Source organism: Morchella sextelata (genome assembly GCF_020137385.1).
Source record: "Morchella sextelata strain SCLS chromosome Unknown scls_9, whole genome shotgun sequence".
NCBI lineage: Eukaryota > Fungi > Ascomycota > Pezizomycetes > Pezizales > Morchellaceae > Morchella > Morchella sextelata.
Window position 1 is genome coordinate 780,437 of NW_025408624.1, and position 14,978 is coordinate 795,414.

The 14,978-nt window shown below is 50.2% G+C and overlaps 4 protein-coding genes across 4 annotated transcripts; all 4 read right to left on the minus strand.

Annotated features, from left to right (window-relative positions):
* Window positions 1–1,331: 1,331 nt before the first annotated feature.
* On the minus strand, window positions 1,332–2,495 carry H6S33_012891 (uncharacterized protein; the record flags this gene model as incomplete). Its single annotated transcript, XM_044844240.1, has 1 exon — window positions 1,332–2,495. One exon carries the CDS (start codon window positions 2,493–2,495, stop codon window positions 1,332–1,334), a length of 1,164 nt encoding a protein of 387 aa, XP_044694600.1.
* Window positions 2,496–3,459: 964 nt separating this feature from the next.
* Window positions 3,460–6,984, minus strand: H6S33_012892 (uncharacterized protein; the record flags this gene model as incomplete). The annotated part of the gene is made up of 10 exons (XM_044844241.1): window positions 3,460–3,532; window positions 3,619–3,638; window positions 3,691–3,713; window positions 3,776–3,954; window positions 4,028–4,644; window positions 5,265–5,628; window positions 5,693–6,284; window positions 6,508–6,630; window positions 6,696–6,889; window positions 6,968–6,984. 10 exons carry the CDS (start codon window positions 6,982–6,984, stop codon window positions 3,460–3,462), a joined length of 2,202 nt encoding a protein of 733 aa, XP_044694601.1.
* Window positions 6,985–8,690: 1,706 nt separating this feature from the next.
* Window positions 8,691–9,189, minus strand: H6S33_012893 (uncharacterized protein; the record flags this gene model as incomplete). Its single annotated transcript, XM_044844242.1, has 3 exons — window positions 8,691–8,865; window positions 8,934–9,034; window positions 9,100–9,189. The coding sequence occupies 3 exons, from the start codon at window positions 9,187–9,189 to the stop codon at window positions 8,691–8,693; spliced, it is 366 nt and encodes a 121-aa protein (XP_044694602.1).
* A 1,223-nt stretch (window positions 9,190–10,412) lies between these two features.
* H6S33_012894 (uncharacterized protein) lies at window positions 10,413–11,859 on the minus strand (the record flags this gene model as incomplete). The annotated part of the gene is made up of 4 exons (XM_044844243.1): window positions 10,413–10,535; window positions 10,601–11,331; window positions 11,408–11,704; window positions 11,766–11,859. The coding sequence occupies 4 exons, from the start codon at window positions 11,857–11,859 to the stop codon at window positions 10,413–10,415; spliced, it is 1,245 nt and encodes a 414-aa protein (XP_044694603.1).
* Window positions 11,860–14,978: the final 3,119 nt, after the last annotated feature.

Consider the following 14,978-nt stretch of genomic DNA (forward strand, 5'->3'; position numbering starts at 1 on the left):
GTGCGTGTGCAGGTTTAATTGATCCAGTACCACTTGCTTGGCCTGGAGTATGTGCTTTGCAAAAAAAAAAAGAGCCTTCTCCTCGCCGCGGCATTAAGTGCTCGAGTATGTAGAGGGTAAGGCTTTGTACAGCAGCTTGATTGATTTGATGTTGCTGTGTAGAGCCGTGGCGATGTCGGCTCCCTTCCCTTCCCTTACTCTCTTCTCTCCTCTCTATATCTCTTCCTTGCTTGAGGCTTGATTTAACTTTGGGTGCGATGTTTGGTTTGACGCGCCCATTGGATTGCGCTGTTCTTCAGTCCTCCTCTCATCTCCTGGCTGCTCAATGGGAAACGTGATTCCCTTTGAGAAAAGCACCCTTCTTTCCTCTTCTTCTTAAAGGAAGGGACAGCACTGGGTCCTCGTGGAATGTAACTGCCAATGTCAACCAATTACCCGTCGGTATTTTGGCGTGGTTTGTTTGACAGTGTAGAGCCACCCCCTTGTCATATCGTGTAGGCCAAAGAGACAAAGAGCGTCTACATATGTTACCTACTCTGCTCAGTGATGGTTCACCCCCCAGTTATGTATGCGGAGCACGAGCACATGGAGGGCCAAACGCACGCGCAATCTCGGAAGTCCGGTCCTTATCTATGATCCTCCCGCTCGCTCGAGGGGGATATGTTGCCGCACATATCGCGGGGTCATGCCTCGAGTTCTACCTGGTAATTCGTGTTGGTGTGCTAGGACGGTTTGATTTGCGGGGGGGGGGGGGGGGGGGGGCGGAGAGAAGGCCGTAGTGGGTTAATGGTGTTTTGTGTTTTGGGAAGCGAGTGATGGGTCGTGCAGGTAATGCCGCAGACGCGACGGAGGGGATGGATGGGGTTGTTTGGCTCTGTTTTGGATTCGTTCGTCTATGGTATCTATAGGAATACATGGAGCTGATACAAATATGTACGTTGTCCCCCCCATCTGAAATAGGAGAGCGAATAACTCCGCTGATGGATATGTGGCATAAAAATGAATAAAAAAACGCTGCCTAAACACCAACAGACAATGCTTTCCAAAGTGACCTTCTAATGCTACAAAACTCGCTCTATATGAGTACAATCACAAAATGGGGGGGATGCTAACTATATCCTCCTCCAAACTCATATCAATGCGTGAAGGACACTCCCTTTAAAATAAAGAAAAATACCGAAACAGCCCTTATATATATACTTTAGAGAGGCTGTATGAAATATATGCAAAGAAACAAAAAGAAAAAAGGGAGTGCCAAAAACCTTTCAAAAAAATAATGCCAATACTTTCCAAAAGGAACGGGCCAAAAAAGGGTTTTCTCCAAAAAGGAATCACGGTTCCTCGACATAAACCTTCCATCCCTCCTCGCCCTCAAACCATCCTCTGGCCAAAGCACCACCGCTCTCAGTTGGCTGGCTGAAGGCTACCAGGCCCTTCTCGACACTCATACCGTATATAAAGGTGCTCCGAGAACACTCAAGCAGCTTCCTTGCAATGCCCTTTCGCCTGCTAGAGGAGCATGTCCAGATGCGGGCCACGCCCATGAGCGCCTTCTGCGGCGTGGACGAGATCGAGACCGACGAAGAAGCAGAAGTAGAAATCGCTGAGGGGGGCTTACTATCGTTGTCTTTGGTCTTGATCTCGCCTTCTTTCCCCTCTAGCTCCTCCTGTTCCAATTGCTTGGTGGGAGGCTCATCAAGGACATAATAAGCCCTCTTGATCCTCTCGACCAAAAGCAAGCCCACGCACTTCTTCCCATGCACATAGACATACACCCTAAACCTATCCCCGCCCTCGCCGTCCTCCTGCCACAGCACCGGGTCCGCAATCTCAGCGGCCCCCAGCTCGGCGTCCACCACCTCCATTACCTCCCTGACCTTCCTCTTCTCTGTCGGCGCGCTCTTCCGGTCCACGAGCAGGACCTTTACGTCCTCCTCGCCGCCGCCGCGCCAGACAACCTTCCCGCTCTTGCTGGTGCAGGAGAAGTCGACGCCGCCGACAGACTTGGCGTGGAAGCGCTTGTGCAGCGCTTCGTCGTCGGGCGTGCTGGGGTGGTAGGACATCCTGCATGTGCGGCAGGTGATGCGCAGCGCCTGCCCGAGGTCGATGATGGACTGGGTGAGCTTTGGCTGCGGCGGGGGCTGCGAGCGCTTCTTGTGTTTTGCGGGGGGCCGTGAGGTCTGCGTGGAGCGGGTTAGGAAGGTGAATGCTGACCTCCTGGGCGGAGGAGAGGAGGGCAGCGGCGAAGGGGACGATGGCAGCGAGGATGGTATGGGGGCATCTTCTTCTGCGTCTGAGGTTGGCGGGAGGGGGGAGGATGGTGGTGGGCTGGTGGAGGTGAGGCGGCGGCGCTTGGTGGGGTGGGAGGTGGGCGCTTTGCGGGAGTAGGTTGTTTTGGGGAGACGGCTGTGGAGGGAGAGGGGAGGGTTAGCACTGTTGGAGGTCTTGTCTGGGGAGGGAGGGGGGGAATACCGTTTTGTGGTCGGATCGGACATTGGTGGTTTGTTAGATCACGGTGAGCGTGTAGAGTGGTTTTTGCAGACGCGACGTTGGGAGACGCGTTGGTTGGTGGTGTGCGTACGCCCCCGGGGGGGGGGGGAAGGGGGGGTTAGTGCGTAACAACCACGCACGCACGGGCTTAAAATGCTTGACGATGATTGGCTGTTGACTACCACTATGGTGAGCATGTAATTGATTGCAACTATTGTTTGCGAATGGCTGATACTCGTAGCCGGAAGTGAATGATAACGTAAACATAAAGGCAGGTCAACAGAGCCCATTTTGTTGATTTAATATTCATGGGGCAATGTGTATCCTTCTTGAAATTCGATATTTCTATCACTGACCTCATGAGAAGTACCCTGCCAAAGAAAGAGGGTATAAAAACGCTATACAAGTACTCCCATGACTGGGAACTGGAGCCATATAAGGAAGGGGGGAAAAAAAGATAAAACGAAGCTTTAAAGAGTGAAAGGAACCCAACCAAGTCCTGTAAATTCTGGCTGGGCCTAGTGTTGTTGAATCAATGGGTCTTATTATGCCTCTAGAACCGAAGATTTAGTTTCGTGAGGGGTAATGTTTCCTTCACCAAGAGCTCAGGGACATGTCTCGTTATTCAAGGCCACTTTACCACTTTTATGGGACGGACGTTCATGGATCGTTAGTAGCTAGGTTATACGTTTAATGTGTTCAGGAATATATAATGTGACCATGAGAAATATGATTGGGGAACAGAGAAGGAAATATTGAACTATATACTTGTGTAGTGAAGAAATTGAGGAAGTATAAGAGATTTAGAAGATGAAATTCAAGAAACCAAGAATATAGATTTCCTTTGGATAGTGTGGTAGTACCATGCCAAGTGCCGTATCTCCCTTAGGACGTAGAGCCGGGTGATCCACTCTCGTGCTTATAAAAATTAGTGATGGGGGTGAGACTGCTCGAGAACGGACTCTGTTCTCATGGGCTTATATATGGGAACGTTACAACCATATCAATCGAGTCTGGTATCGAATATACGCCGCCATAAAGACTTGAATGGCAAGCACGGCAGGCAAGTCAGGTTATAAAAACTCTAAATATCAATAGGAAAAGGGTTGACAGTTGGAGTGTTCTCACCAGAATGACCCACTTCTTCCCTTAATTGTACTAGTACAACCTCGTTTATGCTAGTTCACACCGTCTTGAGACCTTTCTCTCAATATTAAGACATTCTTGAGACTATAAGTATCAAGACTAAAAGTTTCATGGATTTTTCGAGAGGTCTCAGGCTCACTCCCATCACTACACGAAATCTGAGCGATTTCCAAAATCTTTTCAAGGATTGCGAGGTGTATTGTGATTTTTTCACCATTCCGACCGCGGGCTGTGATGCCAGTACCATTTTCGAGCAGAAGCTGGATGGTTTCTAACGCTCTAAATTCATGGTCTAAAATGACAGAGCGGAAGGGCCTTCTTTGTATGGGAATCAGAGAAGGTGCTGCCGTTAGCCTAGGCACTATATAGAACCGTTATGGTATTTACATACTCATACTCGTGCCCTATAGCAGCCATAGATGCTTTAATTATATAGAGAGTTACCAAATCTATGGAAGTTCTTCCTGCGTTATTCCGAGTTGAGACATCCGCCCCGTTCTCGAGTAAAAATCGAGTCTTTTCTACGTCTGCCAGAGCGACTGCGAGGTGTAGAGCGGTATTTCCATCAGTACTAGTCTGAGCTGAGGTATCGGCCCCGTTATCGAGTAGAAGCTGGACAATTTCGATAAATCCTCTATAGACAGCAAGATGTAGTGCGGTATATCCTTTTTCGTTACTAGCTGAGATATCGGCCCCGTTATCGAGTAGAAGCTGGACAATTTCCACGGATCCGTCAGAGACAGCAAGATGTAGTAGGGCATTTCCCCATTTACTACTAGCTGAGACATCGGCCCTGTTATCGAGTAGAAGCTGGACAATTTCCACGGATCCGTCAGAGACAGCAAGATGTAGTGCGGTATATCCTTTTTCGTTACTAGCTGAGGTATCGGCCCCGTTATCGAGTAGAAGCTGGACAATTTCCACGGATCCGTCAGAGACAGCAAGATGTAGTGGAGTATTTCTCCATTTACTACTAGCTGAGATATCGGCCCCGTTATTGAGTAGAAGCTGGATAATTTCCACGGATCCGTCAGAGACAGCAAAATGTAGTGCGGTACCTCCCCATTCAGTACCAGCTGAGATATCGGCCCCGTATTCGAATAAAATCTGGATAATTGATATATTCTTATAGGAAACTGCATACCTGAGAAGAGGGCTTTCACCATGTCTTCTATTTATTCGGGATGCGTATTTGGGCGTTTTTAGTAAACCTCGAACTACTTCTGCTTTCCCCAACCTGACTGCGATAAACAGTGAGGGGGTTCTAGGATAAATTAAATTAGCGGCACGTTCCCTGCCTGGGCCTAAGAGCCTGAGCAGTGGCTCCGTCAATAATCCCTTGTTGTCTCGACAGCCTCTGATATGACGATGAGAGTTTCCTTTTACATAATATATGAATCGATCTTCTGGGGGCCTGTAGCTGTTCTGTGATCGGGAAGCGTGGAGCAGCGCGGGAGTAGACTGACGATTAGTTGTGGATCCGTCGAAAGAGGCAGGTTTATTTCCGAACACATCCAAAGAAAGATACACTGTACACAGGATGGAGAGTTCTAAAGCCAAATCCTGGCGTGCAGGGACTATCGAATTTTCCAGAAGGTATCCTGGACTGTATAATGAACAAGCCTGACCTCATCGTTATCGTCGATGGTCAAAAAGTTGGTGCAAACGTCGAGTAAGGTTTTGACGTCGGGAAGATCCTGCTCATCTATAGTTGTTTGTTTTGAATGCGCTTCTAAAGATACTGCTACTTGAAATTCTTGGATCTGAAGTGCTCGATAAGCTCCGACAACCCAAAAAAGGGCTCTCATGGCCAGGTCTACGCAATTTTGGGGTTGAGATCGGAGGCGTTCCATGGCTCTGTCATAAGTTTGATCTAGTGGCTTTCCTTCGGTAGAATAAGAGGAAAGATTGGATTTCTTGAGCTCCTGAAGGATCTTTGCGGTCGTAGGCTGCTGACATAAGTGCTCGATATGGAAATGAACAAGCAGAAACCTGGATTTCTTTAATATTAGTACCAGGAGGATGGAGGGAGTATGGAACTGCAAGTAGTACTCACATTCCATCGGAACATTTTGTCAGCTCGGAAATAATCCTGTCCTTGATTCCTCCATCCCTTACAAGGCGTTTAGCTCTAGGGTTTTCCTCTATCTTTTGTTCAATGTAATTGTGAATATCTTGATCGTTTGCAGAAAGCTTGAGTTTCGTTGATTTGTCGTCAAGGGAACTCTGAATATCCTCAGGATATTCACGACTAGTCAAGAACAAGCTAGCTCCGTCATCTCCCATCCTATGGAACAATGGTAACAACTGTAAACGTTGGGAACTGGGGTCGCATTCGTCCAGTGCGTCGCAGACTATGATAATTCGATTGAATGATCCAGAGCCCGTAATTGTAAGGAAAAAGCCGTATAGATCTTCAAGGCCCGGTCTTCGCTTTTCATGGTGTAATCTATTATACATTTCTATGATTGGTCGAGGAAGATGTGGTGTTTTACAGGCGAGTTGTTTCACTAAGCTAGCAAGAACCTTCACTGGTGTCTGCCGGCTCTGGTCTTTGAAGTTGAAATATATATGTGCTACTCCATAGCCTGCGGCTGGCGCCTCGAATTCAAGGTAGTCGATGACTTGAGAACTGTAATTAACTCGGCCTAAGAATTAGTATATATATATGAATAAGATTGATAGGGTGAGATTAGTCTATAAAGATGAAATTCGGGGTGTGTATGATAGAAAAGTTTTTCCTGCACCGGCTGATCATGAAGGATTTACAACAGTCAGTAAGCACCATCGGAAGGTTTTTCACCCATGAGTACGTACGAATACCATAGCCCCAAAGAATTCTGTGTGGATCAATCATTTCGATCCAATTACGAAATTCATTTCTCTTCAAAATCCAGTCTCCTGTCTGTGCTTTCCTCCTACTACTTATGTTTTCATGCACCGTGCGGAAGTCCTCTGAATAAAGCCAATCAAGGATTTCAGTGCGTTGTTTTTCTAATTGAAGTGTTAATAAACAATAAACTACTACCGAGATATCAAGTACAACAGGAATATCTCACTATTCTGAATAATATCTGCCTCTCTTAAATTCAAATTCTGGACTATCCTCAAGTCTGTAATGTCTTCTCTGATTTTCGTAACGCTCATTCCAACCCCTTGAACATTCAAGTCAACTGTCTGCATGCGTCCGTCAATTCCCTGGATGTGTGTATTGATTGCACCGACATGGGAAGCCGTAGTCTTTACAAGAGATCTAGTTTAAGTCAGATTAAATCCTGGGTTTGGCACACGGCCTACAACCAATAGTGCATCAATACCACGAGATACTTACTGTTGATCAAGACCCATGGCAAGTATAAAAGTGCTTTTGAGTCTTTCCATCCGTACGAGGTGATCCATTATATCGCTTTCCTCAAAAGGCCACTGAAGCCTGGTTCGTATACTTCCCCAAAGGCCCGAATTTTTTTCTTGGTCTCAGTTTGTCTTGAAGGTTTATCATGTCTGCGAAACATTGTTGCAGTGGGCTATCGAGTCTCTGTAGTAATCTTGACTCATGGTTTTGTGCACAGATGTGTATCTCGGTGAGTATTTCGATTAGTGATTTGAGTTCGGCTGTGAGCTCTCTCAAGCACTCTGGTGCTCGCTTTGCGCTGCTGAGGTATTCATATCCCACACAAGCTACTGATGTTGCTATCTGTATGACTGCAATGACACTCGCTGCAGTGCTTAAACCGTCGGGCATGGTTGGTATCTTGACGTTGTATCTACTTAAGTCTTCGTAGACATGAGGCTGAGTTGAGTAACCATACATACATCTATGTAGCTTAGAACCTATCAGATGAAAGCACGTTTAGTTGCTCCAGCCTCGTATATGATCATGCCGGAGCCTCAGGTCTGGTTATGAATATAGGATGTAGCGATGAGGTATATTAGGGACGTTAGGCGAAGCACTTAAAGGTTTAAGCTTTGAGCCGGCTTACCGTTAATTAACTCTAACCCCATTCTTCCCAGCCGCGTTTTGGTAGCATAACGATAATATTTCTAGGACAATTGCAACTGCATTTAATTAGGCTAGGAGGGGGATTCCGATTGACACCCGGGCTTAAATCCTTAACTACCAATTGTGAGGGGAAGATCCACCAAAGCTCTTTAGTCTTGGACGCTTGGTACGTATTAACTCCTACGAATTTATACTGGTACCTAGCCTAATACGGAGTCTAGTACGTACGAACTCAGCTAAACTACACAAGCTACCAGTAAGCTGGCTACATGTAGCTACAGGCCCCGGAAATTCCGTTATCGGAATAACACTGCTTTCTAACCGAATCACACTCCATGATTAATGCCAAACCAGGCTCTGAAGCACCAAGTGAGTGAGGTACCGAATCAAAATCTATGAACTAATTTAATTACTAACGATGGCGGGTTATTTCACCTACTAGGGGTACCACCAGGATACACTTGGGCAACTTTGGGGTACTACAATCTCTCCTGTGAGTAGTACACAGGTATACTAGCAGTAACGGCTCCCTGTCCTTAGCTGAATGACCAAAGCTGAGAGTGATCGATCATGATTCGATCCGGGTGGCCCCTTTCGCTTTGACAAATTAAACACACAGGACCTCCAGTTACATTGGGAGACGGTCTGAAAGGATTCGAGTGGGCAAATAAGCTAACCAGTTCACTGACAGTGAGTTCGGATCGAAGGCATTGGGCCTCATCAAGTCTGAGGAGAATAAATCTTCAAGGATATTACGTACTGGATATCTATCTGGCGAAATACCTCTTACAAAATCAAGGCGACAAGACAACCAGCTGGACCTTCGACTATCTACTACGAGATACTAAAAGCCAACGAAATTACCCATGGAGGCTTATCATGGGCGGAACTACATGTACGTACGGTTCAGTATGGGAGCTTACAGAGCACATATAGCTAGACCCACAACTCGGCCCTGCTATATATACCAAATCTAGACCGGCTCTAAAGCACCTGAACCGCACCTAACCTCCAAAAAAACTCGGAATATATTGCCTATATACACACTCCCCCATCACGCCTTCCCCACACCACCCGCACTCCTCCAGTTCACAAAGAACCTACACCTCTCCCCGCGCCGCATCCTACACTTCTCCATCCCCACATCGTAGCACCGCCGCCCCTCGTCCGAGAGGTTGTCTGGGTCCGCCCCAAATAGTGCGCCGCACCCGTCGTCGGCCGCTTCTTGACTGTGGCTTGGTTAGCTATGCGGGTGGAGAGGGAGTTTTGGGGGGGGGGGGGGGGGGGGGTGTGGTACAAGCACTGGTAGCACTTTGTGATGCGGGAGGTGTGCGAGGGCGTGACGCGCACGTTGAGAGACTTGAGGTATTGGCTGGCGTCGGAGATGCAGTGGTTGTACTGGAGGGGTGTTAGTGGAGTGTTCTGGGTGCAGTAGGCAGAGAGGGGGGATGGGGGAGACATACAAACTGAAGATCCTCATCACACCGCGGAACTGCAGCAGATTGCACAAGACTGCACGTCATGAGGGAGAGGAGAATGCTGCTGATCTGCATTGCGGAGACTTCGTTGGCCTAACTGGAGTGAACCGTTAAGATATCGACTGGTGGAAGGAGCGGCAGTGAGCGGTTTGCGAGATTGATGCCCGTTGAACGTTCTGGAAAGGATGGGTGTGCATGGCGTCTTATATGCCAGAGTACTCTAGAGCCCTCAGTTCCCCCCTCCCAGGTGACAGGTGAATGGGGTCAAAACGGAGGTCGTGATCGATGTCTATGGGCTATTACTGGGGTGTGTTTTTGTGATATGTGCCCGCCCTAGGTAGGTATCCCACGGATGTTTTACATACTGGGGAGTGGAGAATATTTGGGTCCATGGTTTTTTTGTCTGGCCCGGCTATCAGGTTGTGCATGGTAATAGTAGTGGATCTGGATAATACCCTCTACATAGCTCGAGCTCTAACTCTAGATCTGGAGCTGGCTGTCTATTTACGTCCTGATCATGATCACGACCGCTTCTGTTCCTGCACTTGAGATCGAGGGTCAATTTGAGTAGACATCTGACCAGCTACTAAGTGCCCTTAAGCTCGCTGTCCAGCCATAAGCTTCGTTAATTGCGCAAATAAGCTATAAATGTTTAAGCACTTCTTGCATCCTCCTAGCTCAAGTAGCTAGCTGTATGTAGCGCTGAGCTTAGAAGAGAGACGCCCAGTGTGATATTCAGGGGTGTAGTTCATGTAGTACCAAAGAAGTACTGACGGCTTGTTCCGGCAATGCTTATTTGCGCACACTACAAAGCTGCAAACTCATTGCTTAAACAGTGCTGTTTTGCATGGAGTCGGGATACCTATTCCTACCTCAACTCGCTGCGCCGAAATTTGATGTTTGCCGGGGAAAAGCTTGGTCTCGGGGGGTAGGGCTGGATTTGGGCGGGGGGATCGGCGGCACGTGATGTTCTGGAAGGAAGGTCTCAGGTGCGGCGGGGTGTGGAGTGTGGAGGGGTGTCTGTGTGCGGAGGGTATCTGTGTCTGTGTGGTGCTTGGACGGCTGCTGAGGGTTGTGGGCGGGTTACATGTACTCAGCTTCACGGCGATGGAACACAGGCCCGTGACTGGCAATGATCGTTTGCCATTGCGGATCGCAGAGAAGAAGATACTGTACATACATGCATACATCATAGCGAGCCTCCCAATATATGTACAAGCAACCAAGAAAGCACGCAGCAAAGAACAGAAAACAGGAGAAAGAGAGAAAGAGCAAATCAGTCAAAGTCAGAACCAGAATCACTTGCGATCACTCGTAAGCGCGCAGCTGCCCATGTCCAGCTTCGTCGCCGGCGCACCCGGCGAGATGTCAAAGTCAAAGATATCCATCGGTATGCCCATCGTCGTGCACGCGTTCGGAATCTGCATTTCTCACTGATTAGCCCCTGCCGCAACAACAAAAACAGGGGAAAGGAATCATTTCTCACATCGACAATCCCCGCCACATGCCCCTCGACCGGCGCACACGACAGCAGCAGATAGATCTGCTCGCCCGAGTATCCATACCTCTTCAAATACTCAAACACCCTCAGACACGTCTGTCTATACGCCACCGTCGCATCCATATAGTGCTGCTTGCCCTGCTCGTCCACACTGAAGCCCTCAAACGTCAGCATGCGCCCCGGCCCAAACTGCGGCTGCACAGGCCCCGGCAGGAAGATGGGGCTCTTCATGTCCAGCTCCGCGATCCCGCCCTTCATCAGCCCGAACTTGAACGTGATGACACCGGCCATCTCGATGGCCCCGCAGAAGCTGATCTCGCCGTCGCCCTGGCTGAAGTGCAGGTCGCCCACGGAGAACTTGGCGCCCGGGACGTGCACGGGCAGGTACGTCTTGCTGCCGCGCGACAGGTTCTTGATGTCGCAGTTGCCGCCGTGCTCGGGGCGGCCGGGGATGGTGCGCGCGCCTTCGCGCCCGATCTTTGCTTTGAGGTCGCCTTCGGCGGAGCCGGCGTGGACGCCGTGGGGCTCGGGGAGGTTGGCGACGACGCGGTCGAGGTGGGTGGAGGCCGCGACGAGTTCGCTCTCGCGGCGGTTCCACTCGGCGAGGATTTCGGGGGAGGGCGCGCAGCCCATGATGCCCGGGTGGATCAGGCCGGGGAAGCGGACGTGGGGGATGTGGCGCGAGGAGCAGTAGATGCCCTCGAAGTCCCAGATGGCTGTTCGTCATCCATTGAGTTAGCAGGCGCGGGGAGAGAAGGGAACTATAGAGAAAGGGGGGGGGGGGGGGAATACCCTTCGCAGCCTGCGGATAGTGCTCGTCCAAGAACCCGCCACCGTTCTTCTTGTCAAACACGGCCGTGAAGCCCCACGGCTGCTCCTGGAACGGCTGCACGTCCTGGATCTCGACGACGAGCACGTCGCCGGGCTCGGCGCCCTCAATCTCGAAGGGCCCGCTGAGGAAGTGCACGCACGAGAGATCGACGTTCTTGACGTCGTCGGCGCTGTCGTCGTTCTTGATCTGGCCGCCGGTCCAGTCGATGCACTCGATCTTGACGGCTTCGCCGGGGACGATCTTGCCGACGGTGGGGACTGCGCGGGTGTTAGTAGGAGGATTGGGAGGAGGGGGGGAGGAGGGGAGGGGGAGAGGTACTGTCGGGGTGCCATCTGTTGTGGAGGCCGGGCTGAGAGGGCGCAGGCGCCTTGAGGTCGACCTTGAGGGCGGTTCTGATGGCTTCTTTGGGCATTGTGGTGGTGGGTAGGTGTGGTGTATGGGTTCTGGAGTGTCGAGATTATCTGTTGGAGATGCAATTGAGATTCCAGGAGGGTAGCTGGGGCATTTATAGACGTCTCCGCCAGCCCGGGTGCCTGCGGGGGAGCCGCCGTCATGCTAAGGCCTGGCTGGAACCTCTAACTGGCCCGCCCCGTGTTATGTTCGTCCCATCCGAGGGATGCCGGGCTGCAGTGAAGCTATCGAGAGGTTTGGGAGCGCCGTTAGGTTGTTCGCAGTTAAGCACGGGGGGGGGGGGGGGGAGGAGCCGGGAGCCAAGCAAGGGACGGCACCGGAGGGGCGACTATCGACGGTGATGATCAATTGGTTGCGGGGTATCTTAGTAAACGCTTTGGATCTTCAATTGTCACTGCCGTATGCAATTTGTCTCTCTCTCTCTCTCTCTCCGGCTGTGTGGTGTATGTACGAGTAGGTACATGTAGACTTCTTTCTGATAGCAAGAATGGGGGTGGGCATCTTCGCCGGAGATGGCATCTCCGGGGGCATTGCATCGCACTGCTTCTGCGGATGTGTCTATGTAGAATGTGGTACAGGAGAGACACATATGCATATCGTGAATTCGGGAATCCCACTTTCGTTGTGCACTCGGGCGGAGGGGAGCGGCGGCGGAGTGATGTCACAGCCAACGGGGACGTCGGGGAGGAAGCCGATGTGCGGGCTGGCTGTGGATTTGTGGATTTGTGGATTTGTGGGTTTGTGTTATCGGGTTATCGCTTATCGTGCACAGGCCGTCTTATCGGCAGCGGATGTCAATGATTGGGGCTAATATCAGTAACTGAAATGGAGGGAACAACATGAAGAAGGGGTTACATTGACATTGGCGAGGTGCCGATGTTAGTGGGCTTCAATTGAGTGCAATTGAGTGCAATTGACTCTTCAGTAGAGAAGATATTGGTCTTCTCGCAATTGGAGAGACTCTCGCAGGTACTGTACTGAACGGTCCCTGCCAATACCGCCGGCTGTTATCGCGATATGCATGCACTCCACAGATCAGCTCCGCATGCGCTACTAATTGCTGTCTGTCTTATCAGCCCGTCAATCCATAGAGTAATGTAAAGTAGGCACAGAAGGTAGCACAACGGGGAAATGGAAGTTTTCTCTTTGTCTCCTCATGTCTCTCATGTTGCTTCTGCTTCCACCGACGTATCCCCTAGGTCTGAATTACGAATCACTCGAACGCTGTGGGGTAGGCTAGCTAAGACACGTTATATACAACTTACAACTTACAACTTACAACTGCTATGTTGGTTGTAACTGGTTAAGCATGTGTGTTAATTTGGAGATGCTATAAAGTTAAGCTGCGGTACCGACTTGATCCAATTATCACTCTCGTCTTCCTTCATCCGAGCATAGCATCCAGAGCAATGGAACCTGATATATCTCCCCCGAGACCAATACAGGCCCTAGATAGCGAGACCTCGATCACCAAAAACGCGTGACGTGACAACACTCTGATCTCCGGATCCAGCACGTGCTAGGCAGCTGATCAACGCCCGTCTCCACGCAGCAAAGCCCTCTTGGAAGCTCTAGGGGAGAGAGCGGGATTGTGGTACGTGAGCTCTCGTATCTACTCTAGAGTACTCTAGTTGCAGATTGCAATTGAGCTATCCCATCACACCCGGAGCCCGGAGTCCGTATACGAGCTCTCGGGGATAGTGCACCGGGAGAGACCGGATGAACATGTTCCCTGAGCTCTGTTGGATTCCGACAAGGAAGGGCGCGGCGTCTAGGCTAGGTGGGGGCCTCTAGGGTATATAAAGAGGGCCTGGCAGCCCCAATTGGATGAGGTTCTGCTCTAAGTGAGACATCAGGATAGGTGGTAGGGTAAGTGCGCTCGCTCACCCTACTCACTCTCCATACTGCTCTGCTCTCCTTCTTCTTCTACCTAGCTTACGATGGATGTCCCGGTCTGTCGGTCTGTCTGCACTGGGAATCATCACATGACGCGACGTCGACGGGCAGTGTCGATGTTCCTGTATGTACTTAGGCGAGAGGACATGCCAGATCTGAGACGATGGACGGCTGGTCGGTAATCTGTACTCTATCTTTATATGGACGTTGATTGTATGTGCCTAGTCTTGGCTCATTACTGTCCTTCGCTGGGGACCAGAGTAAATCTAGCTATCGATCCAATGCCTACATAACCAAGGAGGACCAACAGACATTGATGCTCTCATGAGCACAACTACCCACTCACTCGAACACAGGAGGTGCAATCACTCCATACGGCCATGTCCATCGCAACACCCTTTGCCCAAATTACCTCTGACGTCGGTCAGGTCGGTCATCTGATAGAACGACCCTTCCCTTCTTTTGTGCTTCCTCTCCTCCCCTTGCTTCCATGACAGAGTCGAGTCTAAGGGTACTTTCGTACAAACATTCCCCAGTGATCACGGAACGGAGCGAGTGGGGATGGGAGGAAGGGAGGGGGGGGGGGATCCGGAGATTTATCGCCATGTGGGAACGAACCCTGCTGTAGTGCCTAGTGCGGTAAAGGTCACAGCTCACCGTCCCCCTTTCTTGCATCTCCTCCGCAAAACCGTGGGTCTTGCCGAAGTTTACCCCGGAGAAAAGTTCGAGCTCTTCTCCGGGGTGTGCCAAGTTCAGTTCAGTTCGTAGAAGCTCCCTTACTAACCTACCCTAACCTGCATGGGGTGGGAATGGACGAGACGAGGCAAGGCTAACCCAGCACGCACACACCGCACCCTTTCCACCCCAAAAGAAACAAATGCGGACAAACACTCAGGAAATAATGCCCTCAGTGAAAAAGAACCAGGTACCTACATGGAAAGAAAAGGAAAGAAAGAAAAATATAAAATAAAAAAAACCTCATGCCGATTCACGGCTTTCTAGTAAGCAGAAACAAAAATAAAAAGAATTCCAATCACTGCCTGCGCATTCAGCTATTTCGAATCGAATCGTTACTATAAGGGTCTTGGCGACGCACCAACCCTCGGTAAATCGCGATCGAGGGTTCGCGGTGGGTGTAGTGGGGTTCCCATATACGGAGTGAGAATCGATGATCATGAGCTGTCAAAAAGAAAGCTCCCCTCCTCCCCCAGTCTCCCCTCACAC